This window comes from Orycteropus afer, unplaced genomic scaffold (genome assembly GCF_000298275.1).
Source record: "Orycteropus afer afer isolate SDZICR_OR568_19922 unplaced genomic scaffold, OryAfe1.0 scaffold00134, whole genome shotgun sequence".
Classification (NCBI taxonomy): Eukaryota; Metazoa; Chordata; class Mammalia; order Tubulidentata; family Orycteropodidae; genus Orycteropus; species Orycteropus afer.
This window is the reverse complement of record NW_006921721.1, coordinates 5145062-5172603: the sequence shown is the minus strand read 5'-3', so window position 1 is coordinate 5172603 and position 27542 is coordinate 5145062. Positions and strand designations below refer to the sequence as shown.

General features: G+C 40.9%; 1 protein-coding gene across 1 annotated transcript in view; it reads left to right on the top strand.

Annotated features, from left to right (window-relative positions):
- Nucleotides 1-27542, top strand: part of ATP7B (ATPase copper transporting beta) — a 116767-nt gene that overhangs the window by 69459 nt on the left and 19766 nt on the right. The window contains exons 7-12 of the mRNA XM_007945229.1: nt 13848-14022; nt 15328-15561; nt 16449-16540; nt 25890-26017; nt 26130-26284; nt 26494-26628. Coding sequence (XP_007943420.1) covers nt 13848-14022; nt 15328-15561; nt 16449-16540; nt 25890-26017; nt 26130-26284; nt 26494-26628 — 919 coding nt within the window. The remainder of the gene's footprint in view (nt 1-13847; nt 14023-15327; nt 15562-16448; nt 16541-25889; nt 26018-26129; nt 26285-26493; nt 26629-27542) is intronic.

The following is a 27542-nucleotide window of genomic DNA, read 5'->3' as shown; positions in this document are numbered from 1 at the left end:
ACGGCACTTAACAACAACAACAACTACTACCAGCTGCCCAGCCAAGTTGATACCTGACCTTAACTACCACACCACCCCAAATAGGCATGGATAATGGGATTTACAAAACATCACAGAATGGAGGACAGTGGCTAGAAGGGCCACATCAAGCAATTCACTGCAGGATCCCTATTAGGGGAATAACTCTGACTTTGAGACAGTGTACCAGCAATGTTAGGTGCAGCAAAGCAGTTTTGGAGAAGGCATTCTGAAGCTGCATCCATTCATTGATAAAGGCAAATTGTGATGACCACATTCACAATGATGCTCTAACTTTTTAAACGGTGGATGTGTTAAAGTATAACAACATTCTATAGCTGAAGGCTGCAACTGTTTCTTCATTTGACTGTTTCTTACCTTAAAAAGAACTGTAGGTAGAAATCAGTTGTGATTGCCAGAAGAACAAATAAAAATCTTTGAATAAGCAAATGGGACTGCACTCATGACCATATATAGGTTTGGCAGAGGATATTTCTACATTCATTATTTGTATGTGCTATAAATATATCCATGTATGTAGTAGAGTAAATGGGGCAAAATTACGAAAACTTTTTAGCCATACAAATCACCTTGTAGGAATGAGTCACTGGGCTTGGGGGCTTAAGACCACACTCAGGGGCCAGCTAAGTCAATTGGCATAACATAGTTCACACAGAGACACCAGGAAGTGAGCCAGTGGTGGTTTGGAACAGCTGAGGGAGACCGGGAAAATAAGCTGGTGACAGTTTGGAACGAGTAAGGGAGACGAACTTGTCCATCAGTTTGTCATACTGTGGGGCTTACGTGTTGCTGTGAAGCTGGAGGCTATACCACAGGTGTTTCAGATGCCATCAGGGTTACCCATGGTGGACAGGTTTCAGTGGAACTTCCAGACTAAGACTCAGAAGAAGGAAGGGGCCATCCACTTCTCAAAGAATTGGCCAATGAAAACCTTATGAATAGCAGTGAAATGCTGTCTGATATATTACTGAAGACTTTATGAATAACCTTGAAACATTGTCTGATACAGTGCTGGAAGATGAGCCCCTCAGGTCAGATGGCACTTGAGATATGACTGGGGAAGAGCTGCCTTCTCAGAGTAGAGCCAACCTTAATGATGTGAATGAGTAAAGCTTTCAGGACCTCCATTTGCTGATGTGACCTGACTCAAAATCAGAAGAAACAGCTGTAAATATCCATTAATAATAAGAACATGGAATGTATGGAGTATGAAATCTCAGAAAATTGGAAGTTGTCAAAAATGAAGTAGAACACATAAAGATCGATATTGTAGGGATTAGTGAGCTGAAATGGACTGGTTTTGGCCATTTTGAATCAGACAACCATATGATCTACTATGCTGGGAATGACAAATTGAAGAAGAATGGCATGGCATTTATCATCACAAAGAATGTTTCAAGATCTGTCCTGAAGTACAGTTCTGTCAGTGATAGGATAATATCCATACATCTACAAGGAAGACCAGTTAATACTGGTTATTCAAATACTGTTTTTATTAATATAGTTAATACTGTTACTCAAATTTATGTACCACTCACCAAAGCCAAAGATGAGGAAATTGAAGTTTTCACCAACTTTTGCAGTCTTAAATTGACTGAACACGCAGTAAGATGTGTTAATTATCCCTGGTGTTTGGAAGGCAAAAGTTGGAAACAAAGAAGAATCACCAGTAGTTGGAAAATATGGCATTGGTAATAAAAATAACACTGGAGATTGCATGATAGAATTTTGCAAGACTAACAACTTATTCATTGCAAATACCTTTTTCGACAACATAAACAGTAACTATACATGTGGACTTCACCAGATGGAGTACACAGGAATCTGTGGCAAGAGGCAATGGAGAAGCTCAATATCTTCAGCCAAAACAAGGCCAGGAGCTAATTGTGGAGTGACCATCAACTGCTTATATGCACATTCAAGTTGAAGGTGAAGACAGTTAAGTCCACGACAGTCAAAATATGACCTTGATTATATCCCTCCTGAATTTAGAGACCATCTAAAGAATAGATTTGATGCATTGAACACTAATGACTGAAAACCAGAGGAATTGTGGGATGACATCAGGAACATCATCCATGAAGAAAGCAAAGGTCATTAAAAAAAAAAAAAGAAAGGAAGAAAGGACCAAAATGGATGTCAGAAGAGACTCTGAAACTTGCCCTTGAACAGAGAGTAGCTAAAGCAAATGGAAGAAATGACAAGATAAAAGAGCTGAACAGAAGATTTCAAAGAGCAGCTTGAGAAGGCAAAGTCAATTATACAATGAATCGTGCAAAGACATGGAGTTGGAAAATCAAAAGAAAAAACATGCTCTGCATTTCTCAAGCTGAAAGGACTGAGGGAAAAATGTAAGCCTCAGGTGGCAATATTGAAAGATTCTATGGGCAAAATATTGAATGATGCAGGAAACATCAAAAGAAGATGGAAGGAATACATAGAGTCACTGTACCAAAAAGAATTGGTCAATGTTCATCCATTTCAGAAGGTGGCATACGATCAAGAACCGATGGTACTGAAGGAAGATGTCAAAGCTCCACTGAAGGAAGTGCATAAAAACAAGACTCCAGGAATTGACAGGATACCCATTGAAATGTTTCAACAAACAGATGCCATGCTGGAGGCACTCACTTGGCTATGCCAGGAGATTTGGAAAACAGCTACCTGGCCTACTGACTGGAAGAAATCTGTATTTGTACCCATTCCAAAGAAAGGTGATCCCACAAAATGTGGAAATTACTGAGCAATATCATTACTATAGCACACAAGTAAAATCTTACTGAAGATGATTCAAAAATAGTTGCAGCAGTATATTGACAGAAAACTTCCAGAAATACAAACTGGATTCAGAAGAGGACATAGAAGGAGGGTTATCATAGCTGATTCAGATGGATCTTGCCTGAAGGCAAAGAAGACCAGAAAGATGTTTGCTTATGTTTTATTGACTGTGCAAAAGCATTTGATTGTGTGGATCATAACAAAGTATGGATAACATTGAGAACAATGGGAATTCCAGGACAGTTAATTGTGCTCTTGAGAAACCTGTACATAGACCAGGAGGCTGTCATTTGAACAGAACAAGGGGACACTGCATGGTTTAAAATCAGGAAGGGAGTGAGTCAGGGTTGTATCTTTTCACCATACTTACTCAATCTGTATGCTGAGCAAATAATCTGAGAAGCTGCACTATAGGAAGAAGAATGTGGCATAAGGATTGGAAAAGGACTCATTAACAACCTGCGGTACACAGACGAAACAACTTTCCTTGCTGAAAGTGAGGATAACTTGAACCACTTACTGATGAAGGTTGGAGGCTACAGTCTGCAGTATGGATTACAGCTTAAGATAAAGGAAATGAAAATCTTCACAACTGGACCAGTACATAGCATCACAATAAATGGAGAAAAAATTGAAGTTGTCAAAGACTTCATATTACTTCGTTCTGCAATCAGCACCAATGGAAGCAGCAGTCAAAACATTAGAAGATACATTGCATTGGACAAATCTGCTGCAAAAGACCTCTTTAAAGCACTGAATAGCAAAGATGTCTTTTTGAAGACGAAGGTGTGCCTAACCCAAGCCATGATATTTTCAATCACCTTGTATGTATGTGAGAGCTAGACAATGAATAAAGAAGACCGAAGAAGAGTCGATACTTCTGAGTTGTGGTGTTGGTGAAGAATACTGAATGTACCATGGACTGCTAAAAGAACTAACAAATCTGTCCTGGAAGAAGTGCAGCCAGAATGCTCCTTAGAGGTGAGAATGGCCAGACTTTGTCTCACCTACTTTGGTCATGTTGTCAGAAGGGACCATTCTTTGGAGAAGGCCATCATGCTTGGTAAAGTGGAGGGTCAGCAAAGAAGGGGAAGGCCCTGAATGAGATGAATTGACACATGGCTGCAACGATGGGCTCAGGTATTGCAAGGATTATGAGGCTGACACTGGACTGGGCAGTGTTTTGTTTTGTTGCACATTGAGTCGCTGTGAGTTGGAGATGACTCGACAGAACCTAACAGCAACAACACTTCACAAAGACAATGTTCTACATCCTACTGTGATGAGTAGTGACTGGTGTCTTAGAAGGTAGCAAGCAACCACCTAAGATGAAACTATTGGGTCTCTCCCTATCCAGAGGAAAGAAGAGTGAAGAAAATGAAAGACTCAAGGAAACGCTTATTCCAAAGGACTAATGGATCACATGATTCATAACCTCCGATTATCCTGAGACCAGAAGAACTAGATGGTGCCCAGCTACCACTACTGACCACTCTGCTCAGGATCACAGAAGGTCTTGGGTAGAATGGGAGAAAAATTAGAGCAAAATTCAAAATCATAGAAAAGACCAGAATTACTGGACTGATAGAGATTGGTGGAACTCCTGAGATTGTGACTCTTAGACACCCTTCAAACCTGCATTGAACCCACCCCCAGGAATCACCTTGAAACTAAACGACAGGTCTATAAAGTGAACAGTAACAGTCGTGAGGAATGTTATTCCTCAGAATAATCAACCATGTGAGACCAAAAAGAAACAAACAACAACGTTGATTCAGAGTTATGGTGTATATTAAATGTCCTTAAATTTATTGAACCTCCCAATTTGCCCTCACTACAAACAGAATAGTAGAATAACCAAATAGAAAATTGTGTGTGTGTTTTGTAGCACAGTTATTTTCCAATATTTGAGAAGTTCTAATCTACAGACTATCATCACTCTTCCCCCCTCCCCAGATATTGTTTTTTTTCTTTTTTCTATTTGTAATTCTTTTGTCTTTTTAAAGTATTTCTTTAAATGCTTCATCTCATTTATTGCTCCCCCCCCCCTTTTTTTTTTCCTTTTTGTCCTCTTCTTTTTTGGTGTTTTTTTTTTAATTGTTCTTTTTGTCTGAGTGTGAGACAGCAACTTTGCCCATACGACCCAACCATACGCATATCTCCTGCAGCCCCACCTACTGAGTGAGGGGTAACGCTTCTGCACCAACTTGCCAGTGATACCTGAAAGCCAATATGACTTAACTGCTCTTCACAAAGATCTAACAGAGATCTGTACAGCCACTCTCATTCTCTTTCATACCCATAAGAGACAGGTGGTGAGTGCATAAGTGCTGCCAACTAGTGCATAGAAGAGTACACTACCCTGCTTACTCAGATACATACAAAGAAAACAAAAATCTGGGGCAAATCACTCCAACATACAATCACCAATACAATCAAGTGTCTCAGAAGCAACAGACCATAACTGTCCACACAAAGAAGCAAGATAAAGCAATAGGAACAAAAGACTGCAATACAGACCCAGAACACATCCCTGAAGAAGAAACAGCATTGGAACTCCCTGATAAGGAATTCAAAAGAATTATATTTAGGTACCTTCAAGAGATTGAGAGACAGATCAAGGAGAACACTGACAAAATTCAGGAAAACACAGAAAATACCCTAGAACAATCTCAGAAGACAATACAAGAACAAAATTACAAAATAAATGAAAAATTGGAATTGATACAAAATCTACTGACAGAAATCCAGAAGATTATTACTAAATTTTCAGAAATAGATAAAACACTTAATGGGCAAAGGAGTAAAATTGAATCAATGGAATACAGAATTAGTGAGATTGAACACAAATATCTCAGTACTTTTGGAAAGGGAGCAACTGGGAAAAAAAGATCAAAGCATGATGAAGAAAGCCTAAGATTCATGTGGAATACCATCAAGAGGAATAACCTACATGTAACCACAATTCCAGAACAGGAAGAGGCAAATAAAACCACAGAGAAAATAGCTGAAGATTTGTTTGAAGGTAATTTCCCAGGTATGATGAAAGATGAGAATATATCCATTCAAGAAGTCCTACGAACCCCAAACAGGATAGTTCCCAAAAGAAAATCACCAAGACATATCATCATCAGACTCACCAAAACCAAAGACAATTCTGAAAGCAGTTCGGGAAAAGTGAACAGTTACCTACAAAGGGCAACCAGTAAAACTAAGCTCTGATTTCTTGGCAGAAACCATGTAGGCAAGAGGACAATGACATGGGATATATAAAGCCGTGAAAGAAAAAAATTTCCAACCAAGAACTATATGCCCAGCAAAATTATCTATCAAATATGATGGTGAAATAAGGAGATTTCCAGATAAGCAGAAATTAAGGGAATGTGTTAAAACCAAGCAAGACTTACAAGAAATGCTCTTGGAAGTCCTTTGGACACAGAACCTACAACAGCAAACAACAATTGACCAGTAACATACATGGTGACATAACCCACAAACCAACTCAGTCATAGAAGTGTCCAAAGTAAAATAAGCTTACAAGATGGTAAAAAGGGAACCAGAGACATCAATTGGCAAATGAAACCAAAAGGAGGGAAAAAAATATGTACTTACAGAACTGCTAAATGGTGAAGAAGGCAAAAGCAATTGCAAGATAGAATGTACTGTTCTAAACTTGGGAAGAAAATTATAAATCACAAGGTAACCTCAAAGAAAAATGATAAATCTTCACATCACAATAAAAGAGAGGACAAGCACAAATATTTACCAAATACTAAAACAATAGCAACAAAGGAAATGATAACACAATTCATAAACAAAATGAGCTCAGCACAGAAAATTATATGGAACAAAGAAATCAGCAACACCACGAAAAACTACATAACAAAATGACAGCAACAGATTCCTACTTGTTGATAATTACATTGAATGTTAATGGGTTCAATGCACCACTCAAGAGATGAAGAGTTGCAGACTGGATAAGAAAACATAACCCTTCAATATGCTGTCTACAAGAGACACACATTAGAGACAAAGACAAAAATAGACTAAAAATCAAAATTCAGAAATAGATATATCAAGCAAATGGCAACCAGAAAAGACCAGGAGTGGCAACATTAATTTCTGATCAAATTGACTTTTAAGACAAAAACCACCATATGAGACAAGGAAGGACATTATGTAATCAAAGGATCACTTGAACAAGAGGACATACCCATTATAAATATCTATGAACCCAATGAAAGAGCCCCAAAATACATAAATCAGACTTTAACAGAATTGAAAAGACAAATAGATGACTCCATAGTCATAATAGGAGACTTTAATACACCACTTTCAATGAAAGATAGAATAACTAGAAAGAAACTCAACAAAGACACAGAAGAGCTAAACAATACAATCCACCAACATGATCTCATAGACATCTGCAGAGCACTTCATCCAACAACAGCACATATACATTCTTTTCCAGTACACATGGAACATTCTTCAGGATAGACCATGTGTTAGGACACAAAGCACGCCTTAATCAATTTAAAAACATTGAAATACTGCAAAGCATCTTCTCAGATCATAAAGCTATCAAATTAGAAATCAACAATAGGATGATCAACAGAGAAAGAGCAAATCCATGGAAAGTGAGTAACACCCTCTTTAAAACCAACTGGATAATAGAAGAAAAAAATTTTTGAATCAAATGAGAATGAAAACACAACATAGCAAAATCTTTGAGACACAGTAAAACCAGTGATCAGAGGCCAATTTATGGCAATAAATACACACATCAAAAAAAGAAGAGCCACAATCAACACCTTAACCCAGCATCTCTAACAATTAGGAAAAAAGCAGCAAAAAAAGCCTACCATCAGCAAAAGAAAAGAGTAATAAAGATTCAAGCAGAAACAAATGAAACAGAAAATAGAAAGACTATAGAAAAAATACAACAAGACTGGAAGTTGGTTTTTTGAAAAGATTAATAAAATTGACAGACCACTGGCAAATTTAACAGAGGAAAAGAGGGAGAGAATACAAAGAACACGAATAAATTAATTAATTGTGCAGTGTCACAACAGAACCAACTGAAATAAGGGTGGTATCAGGATACTATGAAGAACTCTACTCCAATAAATTTGAAAATCTAGAAGAAATGGACATATTTCTAGAAACATACCACTTACCTAAACTCATATGAACTGAGGTGGAAAATTTGAACAGACTCAAAACAAAAGAAGAAATTGAACAGGTCATAAAAAAGTTGCCAACAACAACAACAACAAAGTCCTGGCTCAGACAGTTTCTCTGGAGAATTCTACAAAACATTCAAAGAATAACTGACACCAATCCGACTCACACTGTTACAGAAAATAGAAAGGGATGGAATCCTCCCAAATTCATTTTATGAAATGAGCATAACCTTGATACCAAAACCAGGCAGAGGCATCACTAAAAAGGAAAACTACAGGTCAATATCCTTCATGAATATAGATGCAAAAATCTTCAACAACATCCTAGCCAATAGACTCCCACAATATATAAAAGAAATGATAATAATACATTATGACCAAGTGAGGTTCATACCAGGTATGCAAGGATGATTCAACATTAGAACAACAATCAGCATAATCCATCACTTAAGTAAAATAAAGAACCACACGATCATATCAATGGATGCAGAAAAAGATTTGATAAAATCCAATACCTATTCCTGATAAAAAGTCTCAGCAAAATAGGAATAGAAGGGACATTCCTCAACATAATAAAGGGCATATATGCAAAACTGGGAGCTCTGGTAGCGTAGTGCCTAAGGCATTTGACTGCTACCCAGAAGGCTAGCAATTCCAACCCACCAGCCACTCCTCAAAAGGAAGGTTGGGCAATCTACTTCCATAGTGATACTGCCTCAGAAACCCAAGGAGGGGTCGCTATGAGTCAGGTCCGACTCGATGGCACATAACAACAACAACATATGCAAAACCAACAGCCAACATTATTCTCAAAGGAAAGAGACTGAAACCATTCCCATTGCAAATCAGAACCAGGCAAGGATCCCCTCTATCACCACTTCTACTCAACATTGTATTGGAAGTCCTAGCCAGGGCAGTAAGGCAAGAAAGGGAAAGCAAGGGCTTCCAAATAGGTAAGGAAGAAGTCAAACTATCCCTGTTTGCTGATAGTATGATCCTATACATAGAAAACCCAAGCAACTCAGCAAGAAAACTACTGGAACTAATTGAGAGATTAAGCATCGTAGCAGGATACAAGATCAACCTATAAAAATCAGTCAGATTCCTCTACACCAGCAAAGAGATTGCTGAAAAGGAAACAAGGAAATCAATACCATTTATAATAGCTATCCCCAACAATAAAATACTTGGGAATAAATCTTACCAGGGACACAAAAGACCTGTACAAGAAAATCTACAAAACTCTACTTCAAGAAACCATAATAGACCTATATAAATGGAATAACATACCATGCTCATGGATAGGAAGATTAAACATTGTGAAAATGTCAGTAATACCCAAAGCAATATATACATTCAAAGCAATCCCCATCCAGAATCCCATCAACATTCTTTAAGGGTATGGAAAAACCAATCACTCATTTTATATTGGGAGCTTTGGTGGTGTAGTGCCTAAGGCATTTGACTTCTAACCCAAAGGCTGGCAGTTCAAACCCACCAGCCACTCCTTGGAAGGAAGACTGGGCAATCTACTTCTGTAGAAATACATGGGTCCGAAACTCTAAGAAGGGTTGCTATGAGTCAGAATCAATGTAAAAAGGAAAGAGACCTTGGAGAAGCAAACCACTATGGAAGAAGAAGAGCAAAGTAGGAGGTCTCACACTCCCAGATCTCAAAACCTCGTATATAGCCACAGTAGTCAAAACAGCCTGGGTTTGGTACAATGACAGACACATAGGCCAGTGGAAAAGAATTGAGAACCCAGAAATAGATCCATTGACCTATGGTCGGCTGATACTTGACAAAAAGCTGAAATACATTAAATGGGGAGGAGATGATCTCTTTAACAAATGGTGCTGGAAAACTGGATATCCATTTGCAGTAAAATGAAACAAGATCCATACCTCACACCATACACAAAAACTAACTTCAAATGGATCAAAGACTTAAATGTGAAACCTAAAACTATAAAGTTCCTCAAGGAAAAAAATAGGGGCAAATTTAGGGGCCCTTATTTATGACATAAGTAGACTGTCAAGTGTAACCCAAAATGCACAAATAGCAGAAGATAAACTAAATGAATGGGACCTTCTAAAAGTTAAGTTTTTATGTGCTTCAAAATACTACTTCAAAAGAATTAAAAAAGAACCTGCAAATTGGGAAAAAAAAAAAATTTGGCAATGACATATCTGACAAGGGACTTATCTCTAAAATTTATAGAAAACTCCAATACCTCAGCAACAAAAAGACAAACAATCCAGTTCAAAAATGATCAGAAGACATGAATAGACACTTCACCAAAGTGAATATCCAGCACCTAACAAATACTTGAAGAAATGTTCACAATAATTTGCCATTAGAGAGATGCAAACCAAAAAAACAATGAGATACCATCTTGCCCCAGCAGTAGTAGCAAAGTTCAACAAGACAGAAAATAACAAATGCTGGCAAGGATGTGGAGAGATTGGGACTCTCTTACGCTGCTGGTGGAGTCAGCAACGAAATGAAACAGCCACTGTGGAAAGCAGTATGATGATTCCTTAAAAAGTTGAAATTAGAAATACCATTTGATCTAGCAATCCTGTTACTAGGAATATATCCTAAAGAAGTGAGAGCCAGGACAAGAACAAATAAATGCACACCCATATTCATAGCAACACTATTTAATATAGCCAAAAGATGGAAACAACGTAGGTGCCCATCAGCAGAAAAGTAGATAACCAAACTGTGGTACATATACATAATGGAATACTATGCAACCGTAAAGAATAATGTAGAATCTACAAAACACTGCATAACATGGATGTACTTGGAGGACATTATGCTGAGTGAAATAAGTCAATCACTGAAGGACAAATATTACATTAGTTCATTATTGTAAAAAGTCAAGGAAAGGTTTATATGTGGAAGGAAACTTTCTTTATTGGTTTCCAGGGGTGGAAGGGGAGGGGAGAGAATACTGCTGGATTGGTACAGACAAGTGTTGATTTGGGTGAATGAAAGGGCAATGTACCAAATGTGAGTGATCAACATGGTAGCAATGAGGAAGAGGAATACAGAGAGAGGTACATGGAAGGTATAGACAACAAAGATGAACCCTTTCGTATGTACAGTACTGCATTGTCAGTGATGGCAATCATTAATCTATGGGTAGATAGATAGGTGGACAGGCTGAATGATCAGGTAATCAGGTATGTCTAGGCAGGGGTAGTGTGCCCATAACCATGTATGTATAGAGTTAGCACACAATGTTTTTACATGTGTATTTGTATGTGCTGTAAGAATGTCCAGGTGTATAGTAGAGCTGACAAGGCAGAAGGTTGTGGTGCCTTCTCTTAGCTCTAGCCAGCTATCCAGAGGGAGCAAATAGTTGGACCTGTGGGCTCAGTACATCAAGTTCTATTGGCATAACATACTACACAAAAACATTTTTCCATATCCTACTTTGGTGAGTAGCAACTGAGATCTTAAAAACTTGCAAGCAGCCATCTAGATACATTGATGGGCCTCTCCTCATTCAGAGGAAAGGAGAATGAAGAAAACTAAAGGTGCATGGAAACAATTAGTCCAGGCGACTGGTGCACCATGCAATCCTAAGTCTATACAACTACGAGACCAGAAGAACTAGATGGTGCCCAGCTACCACTGTCAACCACTCAGATGGGGATCTATGTAGGAGATCCTGGATAGAGTGGGAGAGCAATGTGGAACAAAAGTCAAAATCATTTGGGGGGGAAAAGGACCAGGTTTGCTGGTCTGATAGAGCCATATGGAACCACTGAGACTATGGCCCCTAGCTGCCCTTCAGGTCTGGAATTGAACCCATCCTGTGGGTTCCAGCCAAACAAAAGACAGCCATATGAGCTCAACATTTACACTAGGTAGAAACATTCCTTGGAGAGAACAATCATGGGAGAATAGAAGGGCTGTGTATGCACAGGGACGTAGCTTGGGGCAGGAGAGCATGGAGGGAAGGATACAGAGAAGAGTTTACTATGGGGAGGAAGTAGGACAGAAGCTATTGCATTGTGGTACATTGTAGTCAATGTCATGAGACAAAGTGTGTGTGAACTGCTGTATGGAAAGTGAATTTGCTCTGTAAACTTTCACCCAAATCACAATTCAAAAAAACCCAAAAACTTGCAAGTGGCCATCTAGATACAATGATGGGTCTTTCCTTGTCCAGAGCAAAGAAGAATGAAGGAAAACAAAGACACACGAAAACAATTAGTCCAAGTGACTGGTACACCATGCAATCCTCATCCTATGTGGCTGAGACGAGAACTAGATGGTGCCTGTCTACCACTGTCAACCACTCGGAGGGGGATCTGTGTAGAAGATCCTGGATAGAGTGGGAGAACAATGTGGAACCAAATTCAAAATCATAAGAAAAAGAAGTGGGGGCAGGCTTGCTGGTCTGATAGAGCCTGGTAGAACCCCTGAGACTATGGCCCCTAGCTGCACTTCAGGTCTAGAAGTGAATCCACTCCTGTGGCTTCCAGCCCAACAAAAGACAAGCATATGAGCTGAACATTTACATTAATGAGATAAACTCCTTGGAGAGATCAGTCACGGGAGAATAGAAGGGCTGTCTATGCACAAGGAGACAGCTTGTAGGGCAGGAGTGCATGGAAGGGAAGAACACAGGGAAGAGGTGGCTGGGGGAGAAAGTGGGAGGAGAGCTGTTGCATTGTGTGAGATTACGGTCAATGTCAGACAAAGTATATGTGAACTGCTGTATGGAAGATGTATTTGTTCTATAAACTTTCACCCAAATCACACACACACAAAAAGCTTGCAAGTGGCCATTTTGATGCAACAATGGGTCTCTCCTCATCCCGAGCAAAGAAGAATGAAGAAAACCAAAGATTCATGGAAACCATTAGTCCAAGAAACTGGTAAGCAATTCAGTCCTAAGCTTGTATGACCAAGAGACCAGAAGAACTAGATGGTTCCTGGCTACCACTGTCAACCACTTAGAAGGGGATCGGTGCAGGAGATCCTGGTAGAGTGGGAGAACAATGTGGAACAAAACTCAAAATCATAGGTGGAAAAAAAAAAAAAAGATGAGGTTTGCTGATCTGATAGAGCCTGATGAGACCCCTGAGACTGTAGCCCCTAGCCTCCTTTCAGGCCTGAAATTGAACCCACTCTGTGGCTTCCACCCAAATAATAGATAGGCATATGTGGTGAACATTTATATCAGGTTGATACACTACTTGGAGCCATCAATCATGGGAGAATAGAAGGGCAGTGTTTGCACAGGAAGACAGCTTGGGGTGTGGGAGTAACAGGGAAGAGGACTACAGGGAGGAAGTGGGAAGAGAAATTGTTACACTGTGGGAAATTTGCAGTCAGTGCCATGAGACAAATGTGTATGAACTGCTGTATGGAAAAGAATTTGCTCTGTAAACTTTCACACATATTGCAATGAAAATTTAAAAATAAATAAAAGGCAAAAAAATTAAATGTGTCATTGATTTACCATACAATATTGCTTGTGTCAGTTATTGCCTTTTGCGATAAGAGCTGTATAGGCAGTCAATAGACTGAGGGTGCTAAACTTCTTTGACTCTGTTGTCTTACTGCTACTTTGGAAGTAATTCATCAGGTCCATGAACATAGGGGCTTGGGTTCAAGTATCTGTGGAAGATCCTTGCAGCTATGTTTAGACCTTCAGAAGTTCCCAAGATGCTCAGTGTCAGGGAGAGAGCCTTTTTGTGTAGCCCTTTGTGGTCTTGCCCAGACAAAAGGCAAGTCTCAAACCAAGTCCTCAGGAGGGAGCCAGCATATGATCCAGGTGAGAAGTGATATCTAATATCTCTCTCTGGCTCCGTTTACTTTCAGATGGAAGAAGTCTTTCCTGTGCAGCTTGGTGTTTGGCATTCCAGTTATGGGTTTAATGATCTATATGCTAATACCCAGCCATGAACCTCATGAATCTATGGTCCTAGACCACAACATCATCCCAGGACTGTCCATTCTAAACCTCATCTTCTTCATCTTGTGTACTTTTGTCCAGGTAGGTATTAGAAAGATGGGCCCCATCCTTGTGTGCCCTGACACTGTGTCCTCTTATGACAAGTGCAGTCTGCAGCTTGGTTAAGTGGCAATTATTGAAGCTTTTCAGCCCCACCCCAGCCATTTGCTGCCCTCTGACATGGAGGATTAAAAAGGGCCTGTTTCTACTCTTGGTTTCAGAGTTGGTTACAGGTAATCAGAACTCTTCCAGGAAGGTTTGGTGCTTCACAGTTTGTCTCTGATTTGCTTATTGTTTGGTGTAATTTACCTATGTTGTTGGGAGTAGCACCTGGACCTTCCTGGAGCTCATGCTTCTCTTGGAAGGCACAAATGTGGTCTTACCTTTGAGGAAAAGAGATAGCCTCATAGACCTTTTGCTCTGGAAAGATATTAAGGAACTAGTCATGTTTCTAGTGGGAAATGTGCCCATTATGCATATATTTTAAAATATAAAATTAAACTCCTTTGATTTAGAACTATTTGGGGGCAAGCATTTGTAGGCTGATTTTTTTTCCTGTTTTCTTTTTAGTTACAAATACAGAGTTATTGTAAACAATTCAAGTCATAGTATAAGAAGAAAAAGGGAAGATGTTCTTTCATTGGTCTTAGTCTCCCCTCCAGCCCAGTCCTATTCCCCGGGGTTACCACAATATTATCAATAGGTGTGAACTGGGTATATATCTTTCCAGATCTCCATCTATATAGAGAATATGCACATTTGTGTATGTGTGTGTGTGTTCACATAATACAGATACATACTGTTTTTTCTTCTTGCTTTATCTATTATTCTTTATTGTAGCTTGCATGAAAGTATATAGAACAAATTAGTTTTCCATTTAACAATTTATACCCATTTTGTTTCATAACGTTGGTTGTAGTTCATAGACTTTTTTTAACTGAAACGAGATCATAGTAGAAATACTGATTTTGTAACTGGCTTTTTCACTTAACTGTATCTCCTGGTCATCTTTCACACCAGTGGTTTATAGATCTAGTATATCCTACTTCAGGTATGCGTAGCACAGTACACACTATAAATGAACCATAATTTATTTAACCATTCTCCAGTTGGTGAACACTCTGGTTGTATAATCTGGTTTTTAAAGGTCTTAGATGCCTTAATTTGTTCCTGTGGCTGTCACAGGAGACACATTTCTTAAACATCAGTTATGGAGGAAAACGTAATGTCAAAATTATGCAAACACCTACAGTATTTGCCACCTGGAAGGGCCTTCTGTGCTGAGATTACCCCATGAGCTGTCTTCCTTGCTCCTAGGCAGTCTTCACTCTTCTTTCTATCTTCCAGTTCCTCGGTGGGTGGTACTTCTATGTCCAGGCCTATAAGTCTCTGAAGCACAAAGCAGCCAACATGGACGTGCTCATTGTGCTGGCCACAACCATTGCCTATGTCTACTCTCTGGTGATCCTGGTGGTGGCCGTTGCCGAGAAGGCCGAGCGGAGCCCAGTGACGTTCTTTGACACACCTCCCATGCTCTTCGTGTTCATTGCCCTGGGGCGATGGCTGGAACACGTGGCAAAGGTAACTACAACTTGAGGCTTAAAACAAGCTTTTCCTTTAGTAATAGAAATCTCAGTTCATCTGCACATTATGTTTAGACTTACTAATTGCACACAATATAGTGAAAGATTTAAAGAAATATGAAACCTACCTATAATTAGATGCTCGGATCACTAATCTCCAAATGGGTTGCTACTTCTGAAATCCCAGCTAATCTGGTTTATCGTTAAGACCTTTCTTCAGGTGCCTTGTAGAATCGGAAGGACCCTGGCTTTCAGGTCAGAGTTTACACTATCTCTTAGTACATAACTTAGCTTCTTGGTCTGGAAATCTGTATTTCCGTCTTACAGCCATGCATTATACATAGTGTTTTAACATATGCTATGAAAGAATGAGATTGAGACCCTAAAAGGAATTAGATTGAACTAAAAGAAAACAGTCAGTGGCTAGGCAGGTTTTTTTTTTTGCTTATTTTTAACCTGAAATATAAATCATAAAACTGAATGACACAGACACCGTAGACTCAGTATGATGATGGCACAGCTGAATATTGCTAACTCCTTCTTGCTAATGCACTACCGTCAAGTAAGACCCAACTCATGATGACCCCTCCTTGGGTTTCTGAGAGGATATCACTACGGAAGTAGATTGCCCAACCTTCCATCCAAGAGTGGCTGGTGGGTTTGAACTGCCAGCTTTCTGGTTAGCAGTCACATGCCTTAGGCATTACGCCACAAGAGCTCCCTCTCTCTTGCTAGAGTCTTTTTATTACAGGGTAGGTTGTGAGGAAGCAGTCTTTCCTGCAGGGGCTATCTCCCAGCCGCTTCCAACACCAGCTTGTGTGTGTAGGTCTAGGTTTGATAGGTTGGTTTACCATAGCTCTGGTTTATGTTCTGGTTATCTCTTAGAGCAAAACCTCAGAAGCCCTTGCCAAACTTATGTCTCTCCAAGCCACAGAAGCCACAGTTGTGACCCTTGGCGAGGACAACATAATCATCAGGTGAGTTAAATCATCAGGTGGGTTAAAATGTCTTAGAGTTCAAAGTCACGTATATATGCTAAAATGGCAAATGAGAGGTACAGCCTATTAGTATCCCAAGAATTCGGAAGAGGAAAGCTAATAGTGATCAAGGAAAACTTCAAAGCGAACATGGAATATGAGTTGAGATTTTTCTTGCAAGATTTGGAGGAGTCAGACAAAGTAGAGGGAAAAGGGCTTCAATGTACCAAAGAATAATGATAGGAGTAAGATTTATTTTCTTTATAATGTTAGTTGATATTCAACATTGTTATCATTATTGCTGAAACTTACACAGCATTTACTGTCTTAGACACTGTTCTAGCCTCTATGTTTAATCAAATAAATGCCATGAAGTATCCTTATTTTACAGAGAGGTCAGGCACCTGGCCCAACATCACACAGCTATTAAGTAGTGGAATTAGGATATAACCTTAGCAGTCCATTCTTAACCCTTATAGATATTGACTCTTAAAGCATGTTTAATAATATAAACATTTTTACGGTATTGCCTGGCTAACCTCTTTTTTTTGTATTCTGGGCAATGGTTTATTTCCAGCCTACTTCAAATTCCTTAACTGTCTCTCTGGCCCTTCTACCTCCCCCTTTAGCCTATGATCTCACTCCTGAGATTACTGGAAATAGAAGCTATGGATGAGAAATCCATCAATTTCATGCCATTCAGCCTACAAACAGCCTTCACCCACAGGCAGCCTCCCCACCCCTGCTGCCCCAGCAAAAGAGGCATCTCTCCTCCCAGGCCTCTCCGTTGATTTTTCATTGATCTTCAGTGTCTCCCTCTTTGCTGATTGTTACCATCCACTAGGACATATATTCTAGATTTTCAGTTGTTAAACTACCCTTCCTGGATCCCATATCCCTGCTGCTTTTGACCTTTTTACAACTGAGCTCCTTGAAGAGAAGTCTCCATGGGCCTTCTCTCCTGCCTTATGTTCTGGTTATTCCGTGCTCCCAGTCTTCACAGCCACAGCCAAGGCCATCATTGACTTCCCTGGTTTTATTGCTAAACCCCGTGGATGCCCCTAAGTCCTTTTCCTACCTAACCTATCAGCTGCATTTACCCGGAAGCCCACTCCCTCATTTCCAAGGTCTTCTGGTTCTTTGGCTTCTTTGATCCAACACCTACTAGTCCACCTGCTTCTCCACTGCTCCTCCTTAATCTTCTTCATAGGCACATCGTCTGTTCCCTCCTTTCCTCTCTTCCTACTCACTCTCCACATCTAATCAGTTACCATGTCCTGTCAACTTTATTTCCTGAATATCTTTTCATTCTGTTTAATTCTATCCAACCATTGGCTCTTGTCTGACTGCTACTTTTGATCTTGTATGCTCCATGCTCTCCATTCTCTATATTGAAGCCAGACTGAAACGCAAGCTTAAAAAATACCCTGTGGCTCACTGTTGGATTAGAATCAGGTGTAGACTTGTAGCAAGGCAGAAGAGTTCCTGCATGATCTGGCCTCTGCACCAGCTCTCTCAAGTCTGTCTTTCAGCCTCACTGGCCAACTTTCAGAGTCCCTGAGTGGCTCAGATAACTAAGCACTCAAGAAAGGTTGGTGGTTTGAACCCACTCAGAGGCCCCTTAGAAGAAAGTCTTGGCAATGTGCTTCTGAAAGGCTACAGCCTCAAGAGCCCAGTGCAGCACACTTCACACTGAATCAGCCACAGATCTGGGGCTTTGCGGGGAGAGGAAGGGAACAACTTTCAGTCCTTGAAAGATCCTACACCTTTGCCTCTGCACATGCTGTTGCCTGTGCCTACAGCATCCCCCAACCACAGCCTCTGGGCCAAGCTGACTGTTTGTGAGTTTTCAAGTCTCAAATTCTATACAGCCTCTCCCAAGAAGCTCCCCTGTGTGTAGCCAAGTCCAGTTATATGTCCTTCCTGTCTCCCTCTCCACCCTACACTTCTCCATTCAGCACCAGTTTATACAGATGTCCTCCAAGAGGACATGCCCCTGGGGTGGCTGAGGCAGGTCCCTTGTCCTCAGTGGTGTCTCCAGAGCAGAGGCTGAGCAGGTATGCAGGAAGTATTTGCTGAGTAAATGAACCATGCATGAACACACAGGGATGAAATATTAATGAGGCAGAGGCTGATGATGCCCACAGCACAGGGGTACTGGGTTTTGCGTGGATGCTGGCTTGGAAATAATAATTATATAATTATAGTAATGATGGCTGAAATGTGAATATTTACTGTGCACACAATTAACATAAGTATAATTCTAATCACTTTACTAAATTACCTAGTTTCATTCTGATATCTACCCTGTGGTCCTTGTTTTCATTAGGAAGAATCAGAAGGTCACCAAGGTGGGTCACTTGCCTAGTGTCCATGACAGAAAAGTGCTAAAGCTGAGCCCCTGGCATCTGGCCACTAGTTCTACCCTCTCAATCACTGTGCAGAACTGTCTCCCAGACTAAGGAGCCTGGTGTGATCTGGCAGTTGGCACTTCTGGCCTTCCACTTGCACTGCTTCAGTGCCTCTAAAGTGCTCATAATGCCTTGACATGTTTTCTTCCTTATAAGTGAATGACATGGAAGTTTCTGGTAAGTAGAAACATTCAGACAGGCAATAAATCCATCAATGACTGCATTTCATTTTGACTCATAGTCCTGCTGGACTCTTCCTTCCATTTTGAAGTACTTTTGATAGCACTGACAATTGCTTGGAACTGCCTCACTGAATTGAATACAAGATACATGTGTCTTTGCCAGAAGGGGTGAGCCAATTGAGAAGCAGAAGGAATGTGGGGCTACACTTGTCATAACTCACTGTTTTTCCAAAAACAGTGATTAATTTCTTGGCTGTGGACACACACTATGGGTCTAACTACTCCCATTACAATGTAGCAGTAACATTTTTAAAGCTAGCTAGAAGACCAAACTTCCATCCTGGCCTTGCCTCTGATGGCTGCTTACTTGGATGAGTCAGTTCACCTCTCTGCTGTCTGCTGAACAAGGATGGCTGTTTCCACCCTCCTTCCTGACAGGATGCTCCAAGCTGCAAGGAAGACATGAGGCCAGATTCACACCCTGCCTTTCCAGGGCCAAGCAGCAGTCCAGGTACCTTTTGAGGTACTGTAACAGAGGGCATGCTGTGTACCAAGGCTCTCCCAGTCAGCCTCCACTTCCCTCAGGCTATCTGAGGTCCTCCTGTGTCTGGGCTTGGCTGTGGGGACAAGCATGTGGCACCTGGGCCACCCCCTTCTCAAGGCAACTGGAGTTCCCTGAGAGGCTTGGGCTTCTCCCTCCCTTTCTCTCTCTTTTCATCCGCTGGGGCCATCTGTCCTAAGTCATGGGTGCTGTGAGCATTTACATGTATGATCAGTCTGACACATCTTTTCATACCTTACTGCTGCTTCTCAGTCTCCTTTGTGGAATTTCCTCACTCTTCTCATTCCTGAAATGTCAGTGACCATTGGGGTTTCCACACTGTCTCTCTTGTATTTTCCTATTATAAACTGCCTCTGGGAGTTCTCTTCCTCTGTCTTCATTTACTGTTCATGCGGAGCTTGTTCTCAGACTTTCCTCCAGGTGCCAGGATTCACTTGCCAACTGGAACACTTTCTCTTAGGTGGCTCACAAAGCCATCAAACTTTCCCATCATCTCTCCCTGCTTCTCTTCCAGCTTCTTTCTTCCCCTCCTGTGCTCTGTCAGCCAATGACGCATCATATCAGCTCCTGAGTAAGCAACCTGAGCATCCTCTGTGATTCCTTCCTTTCACACCCCTCTGGATTCTAGCTCCACGACATTACTCACTGCTGCCCTTCCCCACAGCCACTGCCTCGCCCCCAAAACTACAACAATTTCTTCATGGCCTCCTGTTCAGTCTTGCCTCCTATTTCTCCATTTTCAGACGATTTCAGATCTTTCTGAAGCACAGATTTGATTGCATTATTCAGTTGCGGAAAACTGCCCAATGATTTCTTTTTGCACTTAAGATAAAGACCAAATCCCTTCCTAAGGCACCATCTGCCCCTCCGTGTGCCTTGATGGTACCGGCCCTCTGCCTCTTGCTCCAGCCTCCTGCACCACTTGCACTTCCCAGAAGTGTCAGTTCCGTGCACCTCCAGGCCTCTGCACCTGCTTTCTTTCTGAATGCCTCTTCCTCTCCTCCTCTGCCTGGCCCCTTGTCCCTCAGGTCTCAACTAGGACATCACATTCTTTGCAAACCTTTCCTGATTCCCTGAGATTGTCGGCAATTCTCAGGCTCTCAGGCATTCTGTGCTTAAGATCACCCTGGGACGTATATGTGGCAGGAGTACAGACACGTTGTAGTTGAATGAAAGAAATAGCTGTGAAATGTTAAAAGAAATGCATTTCATATATCTGTATTCGACATTAAAGGGCCTATTCTTCCCGGTCCCCAGTGTCCCACATTCAAGTTTTCTGTTTCTTATAATTAGGAGGAAAACAAAATTACAAACCTAGGCCAATGGCCATTCTCTTAGGATTTTTTCCCCTGTCTTTTTGGCTTGTGCTAGACAAGGAAGGGGAGTAGAGAGCACAAGGTGGGTGAGATAAGCAGACTGGCAGAAATTTTGAAGGCTGAAGATGTACTAAGGGAGGAAGTCTGTTCCCTCAGCTCATTATTTTAGGGGAGCATGAGCTTCTGAAGAAAAAAATACTACTTGGAATTTAACACTAGAAGGACCCCTGTTAACCCCCATAAAGGGCTGTTCACCTTAAATCAAGCTGTTTAGAGTTAGAAAGATGTGATTAATTCAAATCAGAAGGGAGATTCAAGGTTAGATTAAGTAGATATTAAAATTACTAAAAATAGATGCTAAATTGGACACTTGTACCTATTTCTTTAATCATCGCTGTATAAGCAAATGTTTTAAAAGTTAGTAATTGGTTTATGCAGGAAGAGAATTGGTTTCAAGATTCCTCTGCGTAAACTCAAGCCTCCAGCCTCTCGGTTAGCTTCCGACTACGTTAACTATTTATACCACCCAGGGACTATAGGCTGGGGTTGCAAACATTTAGAACCAGGAGCTCTGGTGGTGCAATGCCTAAGGCATTTGACTGCTAGCCAGAAGGTTGGTTCAAACCCACCAGCTGCTCCATGGAAGGAAGATGAGGCAATCTACTTCTGTAAAGATTTACCACCTTGTAAACCCAATAGGAGTAGCTGTGAGTCCGAATCAACTCAGTGGCAGCAGTCCTCTCGTGAGGTTTACAGCCTAGTAGCCAAAAACAGATGCATATGTGGACAATTAAACTGTATAGCAAACTCAACAATGGCTATAGTAAAAATGAGTGGTTTTTAATCCCAGTAAAACCAGTTACCATAGAGTCAGTTCTGACTCCTCATGACCCCATGTACATCAAAATAGACCTGTGCTTGATAGGGTTTTTATTGGCTTATTTTTTCAGAAGTAAAATTGCCAGACCTTTTTTCCCAGGTACCTTTGGGTGGGCTTGAACCTCCAGTCTTTGGGCTAGCCTCTGAGTGTGTTAACTGTACCAGCCAAGGACTCTGCAGCCTAGCATAGTGCCTATTACATAGAGACCAGTCAGAGTTGAAAACTTCAATTAGGTGATGATGATAAAAATCACCATTCATTGGACACTTGCTTTACAACAGTGCCGTGCTCAGCACTTTACATGCACCATCTCACTTAATCCTGAAAACAAAATTGGTCTTCTTCCCACTGCCATTGCAGAAGGGAGGACGCTGGGCATTTGAATCAGGACTGTTCAACTCTGAAGCATGTGCTCTTGGCCCCAATTACACTGTTGCCCTGTGACTCTGAGCTCAGGAGGTTTGCCCACTGTGTGTCCCCAGTGCCTAGACTGGGCCACCAGTAGCCTTCAAGAGCTCTCCTGGAGCAGTGAGTTGATACCCCTGAAGTGGAAGTAGCAGCTCTGTGAGCAGAGCAGGCTTGTGAATCACACTGCACAGAGGAAATTCTGGAATAATTTTTAAAAAGAAAATACCAATGTAATATTTAACATGTCTGCACATGCTGCTTTAATATAAACAACATTGTTGTTGGTTGCTCTCTAATTGATTCTAACTCATGGCAACCCCATGTGTGCAGAGTAGAACTGCTTCATAGAGTTTTCTTAGCTGTAATCTTAATGGAAGCATATTGCCAGGACTTTCTTCCGTGGAGCTGCTGGGTGGGTTCAAATGCCTACCTTTAGGTAAGCAGTTGAGTGTAAACCCTGTCTATAGCAATGTTTTTAAAGATGAGCCCATAAGTTCTAAGATTTCTAAGACAATATTAATCTCTTTGAGCCTCAAGTTTTTCAGTGGAAATGGGGATAATATCACCCACTTCATGAGTTTTTGGGAAGATTTAATGAGATAAAACATGTAAAAGTCTAGCATGATACCTAGTGCTCAGTAACTGTCAGTTATTCCTCCTCAAATAAAATCACTTCTTGTCCATTCCCCTCTGTGATAGTTTAAAAGCAGTCTTTGTGGAAGGAACCAAAACCAAAAACCAAACTCACTGCTGTCGAGTCAGATCCAACTCATAGCGACCCCTCCTTGGGATATTTAAAATAACCTAGAAGCAACATGGGAGCTCTGGTAGCATAGTGCCTAAGGCACCTGATTGCTAACCAGAAGTCTGGTGGTTCAAACCCACCAGCCACTCCTTGGAAAGAAAGTTGGGCAATCCGTAGTGATACTGCCTTGGAAACCCGAGGCAGGGTCACTATGAGTCAAATCCGACTCCATGGCACAAAGCAACAACAACTACAACAACAGAAGCAACATTGGTGGTGTAGCAGTTAAAGGTATTTGGCTGCTAGCCTAAAGGTCGCTGGTTTAAGCCCACCAGCCAGTCTGTGGAAGAAAGATGAAGCAGTCTGCTTCCGTAAAGATTTACAGTCTTGGAAACCCAGTGGGGGTTGCTATGAATTGGAATCAACAGTGAAAGTTTGGAGGAGCCCCACTGGTTCTACATGCCTGCGTTTCTGACTGGTCCCATTTGTTCATGAGCCGATACTCTGTGTACCAGCAGGTATACTGGGGCCAGGCTTTTAGAGGGCTGCTGTTGGAGCCAGCCCTTTAGTTCTCTGGACACTCTGCCTCCTGCTTCTCCAGTACTGCTTTGTTCCTGTACTTCTCCCTCTCCTGCACCATGTTTCTCTCTCTATGTGGGATCTTTCCCACCAACTTATAAATATGTTTTACACTTGATGTTTGATTCCACTCCTTCTCCTGCTCTTATTTTCTGTTCCCTTTCACAGCAAAACTTCTTAACTGAGCTGTCTTCCATTGCTGCTTTGTTTCCTCACCTCACATTCTCTACTCAGCCTATTTTGATTGGGCTTCTGCCTCAACCAATTTCTGAAATTGGTTAGACACTAAATAGTAATATCTGTATACTCAAATCCAATCATTACTCCTTTTATCCTCATTTCAAACTCTCATCCACATTTTATCCCTTTCCTGTCCCTTTTTAAAATGTTTCCGTTTTCTTCTTTATTGGTGTGTAACTCATTCATTAAAGCACACACCTCTTAAGTGTGGCGTGTGATGAACTTGTACACATTTGCAACTCTGTAACACTCTCTCCACTTATGTGATATAATTGAATGAATGTTCCTTCCTCTCTTTTTTTTTTTTTTTTGAATTGTGGGAAATACATACGTAACAAATTGTTTGTCATGTCAACATTCTTCATGGGTGCAATTCAGTGAGATTATTTGTGTTCATAATATTGTTAAACCATCACCATTATCCATTTCTAAATCACCCTCAACAGAAGCTTATTTTCCACTAGCAGTGAGTCTCCTCTTTCTACTCCATCCCACCTGTCGCCTGCTCAAACCAAAAACCTAAACCTGTTGCTGTTGAGTTGGTTCCGACTCCTATATGTCTCATATAGGTGGGATCATACAATATATGCCTTTCTGTGAGGGACTTATTTAACTCGAGTACTGTTTTCAAGGTTGATCCATGTCGTAGCATGTATCAGGACTTCATTTCTCTTTTTGACTAAGTAGTATTTCGTTGTGCATAAGCACCACGTTTTATTTATCCGTTCATCTGTTAGTGGACTTTACTCTTGCTGTGTCCTCACGTTCTCTTCTTTTACATCACTGCCTGGTTCTGTGCAGTCTCTTTTACTGGCCCTTTTGCTTCTGGTCATCCTGCAAGCAGAGTGCCTAGGGCACCAGGACCCCTTCTCATTTCCATTTACACTCCAAAGTAAGGTCATACCATCTCATGGCTTTAAGTATAGTCTGCATTTTGAAGTCTCCTGAATTTGTTCCTCTAGTTCTGACCTCTTGTCTGAACTCTAGACTCATATTTCCAACTCATTACTTGACATTTCTTTTTAGAAGTCAAATAGACATCTCAAAGTCAATATTGTCAGAATAAAGTCCTTCATTCTGTTTGTTCCGTCTTCTCCCATAGATGTCTCCATCTCATTCAGTGATTTATCTGTCTACCCAGTCACAAAACACCTAGAACTCATCTTTGATTCTTTTCTTTACCTACACATTCATTGCATCTGCAAATCTTGCTTATGCATGCCTCTGAAATAGCCTAGGTATTTCTTCTCTTCATTTCTGGTTCAAGTCACTGTTGTCTTTTGCCTGGGCTTCTGCAATAGCCTGACTATTCCCCCACCTTCTGCTTTTGCCTCCCTACGGTGCATTCTCATGCAGCAGCCAGAGAGATCACTTAAAATGTGAAGCAGGTTTTGCCACTTTTCTGCTAAAAGCCATACTCTGGTCTGCGAGACCCAGCAGGATCTACACTCTGCCTACATCTCTAACTTCAGCTTGTACTTCACTTACTTCATTCTCACATGCTTGCTTGCTTGCTTGCTTCCTGCTTCTCAAATACATGTCCTTCCTGCATTAGTGCCTTTGTGTTAGCTGTTTTCTCACCCTTGAAGACACTTCCTTCTGTATGTTGGACCTCTTTTTCATCCAGGCATCAGCTGAACTTTCAGAGAGGCCTTCCGATGTTCCCCTCTCCCCTGCTTAAAGAAGCCCTTTGGTTGCATTGCCCTGTTTTGTGTTCATGATAGCGCTTATTTACTGCCTGATATTACCCTGTTTGTTGTCTATTTCCTTCACATTACTTGGCTTGAAGAGAGTAGAGACTTGGCCTTCCTGTTCACAGCTATGTCCCCTGTGTGGCACTTACTAGCTGCCCAAGAAATATTGACTAAGTCTATAAATGAATGGATACAATGAATCCTATTGTTCTGTGTAAAGCAAGTAGTGTAAATAGCCCAAAAATTTGTCTGGAACCTGACTGGATGATAGACCTACAAGGTCCGCTCCTGGTGAGCTGCACTGTGTTTAACTTCAATGGCCTTTGTTGCAGAGAGGAGCAAGTACCCATGGAGCTGGTTCAACGGGGTGATATCATCAAGGTTGTCCCCGGGGGAAAGTTCCCAGTGGATGGGAAAGTCCTGGAAGGCAATACCATGGCTGACGAGTCCCTCATCACAGGTTAGGTGACTTGTTTCACATTCCCTTCAGGTGGGTGTCTGTCAGTTGCCAAGTCATGGGAATGCTGAATGGGATATAGAGAGTGATGGTTGTTCTCTGTTCTCCACCCCAGGAGAAGCCATGCCAGTCACGAAAAAGCCAGGAAGCACGGTGATTGCTGGGTCTATAAATGCACATGGCTCTGTGCTCATTAATGCCACCCATGTGGGCAATGATACCACTCTGGCTCAGATTGTGAAACTGGTGGAAGAGGCACAGATGTCAAAGGTAATGAAGACACTTGGAAGAACACTATAGCTTCAGCTTTCTCATTTCAGGAATTATTTCTAGAGTTATGTAGAATCAGGCAGATTTTATTAAGTAGAGATTGATTAGTTAAATATAGTAAATGAAGGAGATAAGAGCCCTTATCCATACTTGTGTTGTACTTCTTGTCAGGTTGTAATCTCCCTGGTCTTGGTGTTTTATCTTCATAGGCACCCATTCAGCAACTGGCTGACCGATTTAGTGGATATTTTGTCCCATTTATCATCATCATATCAACTTTGACGTTGGTGGTATGGATTATAATCGGTTTTATCGATTTTGGTGTTGTTCAGAAATACTTTCCTGTAAGTTGAATACCTTGGGCAGGATGGTTGTTTTGTTTTAAATAATCTACTGCCATTAATCCTGTTCTTCTGTTTCTCAGATTCATTTGGGCTTTAATTATCCATTACATTTCATTTGCCTGTATCGCTTATTGAGAGCAAAACTGAAATCAGTCACTGAATTTCTGCAGCTTTTTATTAAAGATGCCCTTTGCTTTGTAGTAATATCATTTTCATAAATAGCAACTGGCTCTTAGTTGTAATACTTAAAAGCACATTTATAATATGCAGTATTGGCCAATGTTGATGTTATCTTCTATGTTATCATAGAAGAGTGCTCATTTCACAGTTTCAGTAACATAATATTACACAGACTTTAAGAAAAATGTGTTTTTTGTTATCTATATCTATCAATACCATCTTCAGCCTCCCAACTTTCTTTATGCAATGTTATTAGTTTTTTTAATAATTAAGTATTTATTAGATATTATATATGAGGCAATGGGATATATACTTTTTAGTTTTGAAAAAGTAGAAAAAAACACTCCATCCTTCAAGGAACTTTTCTTCTAAGAGAAATAATAACTAACTATACATCATCATAGATTCTCAATGATTTTTTTCCCCCAGGAGATATCTGGCAATGCCTGGAGACATTTGTGATTGTCTTGACCTGGGTGGAGGCTATTAGCATCATTGGGTCTCTGAGGCCAGGGATGCTGCTAAACACCCTACAATGCACAGGGCAGTGCCCTGCCCCCAGCAAAGAATGACCTACCCCAAATGTCAGCAGTGCTGAGGCTGAGCAATGTCAATATACATTAAAAACAGCGGCCCACATAATGTAGTATGTGACAACTGCCCAGTGGGTGGAGCAATGCTTTGCCTTATTTTTTTTTTTTTAAATATAATATTTATTTGTGTTTTTTGTACAA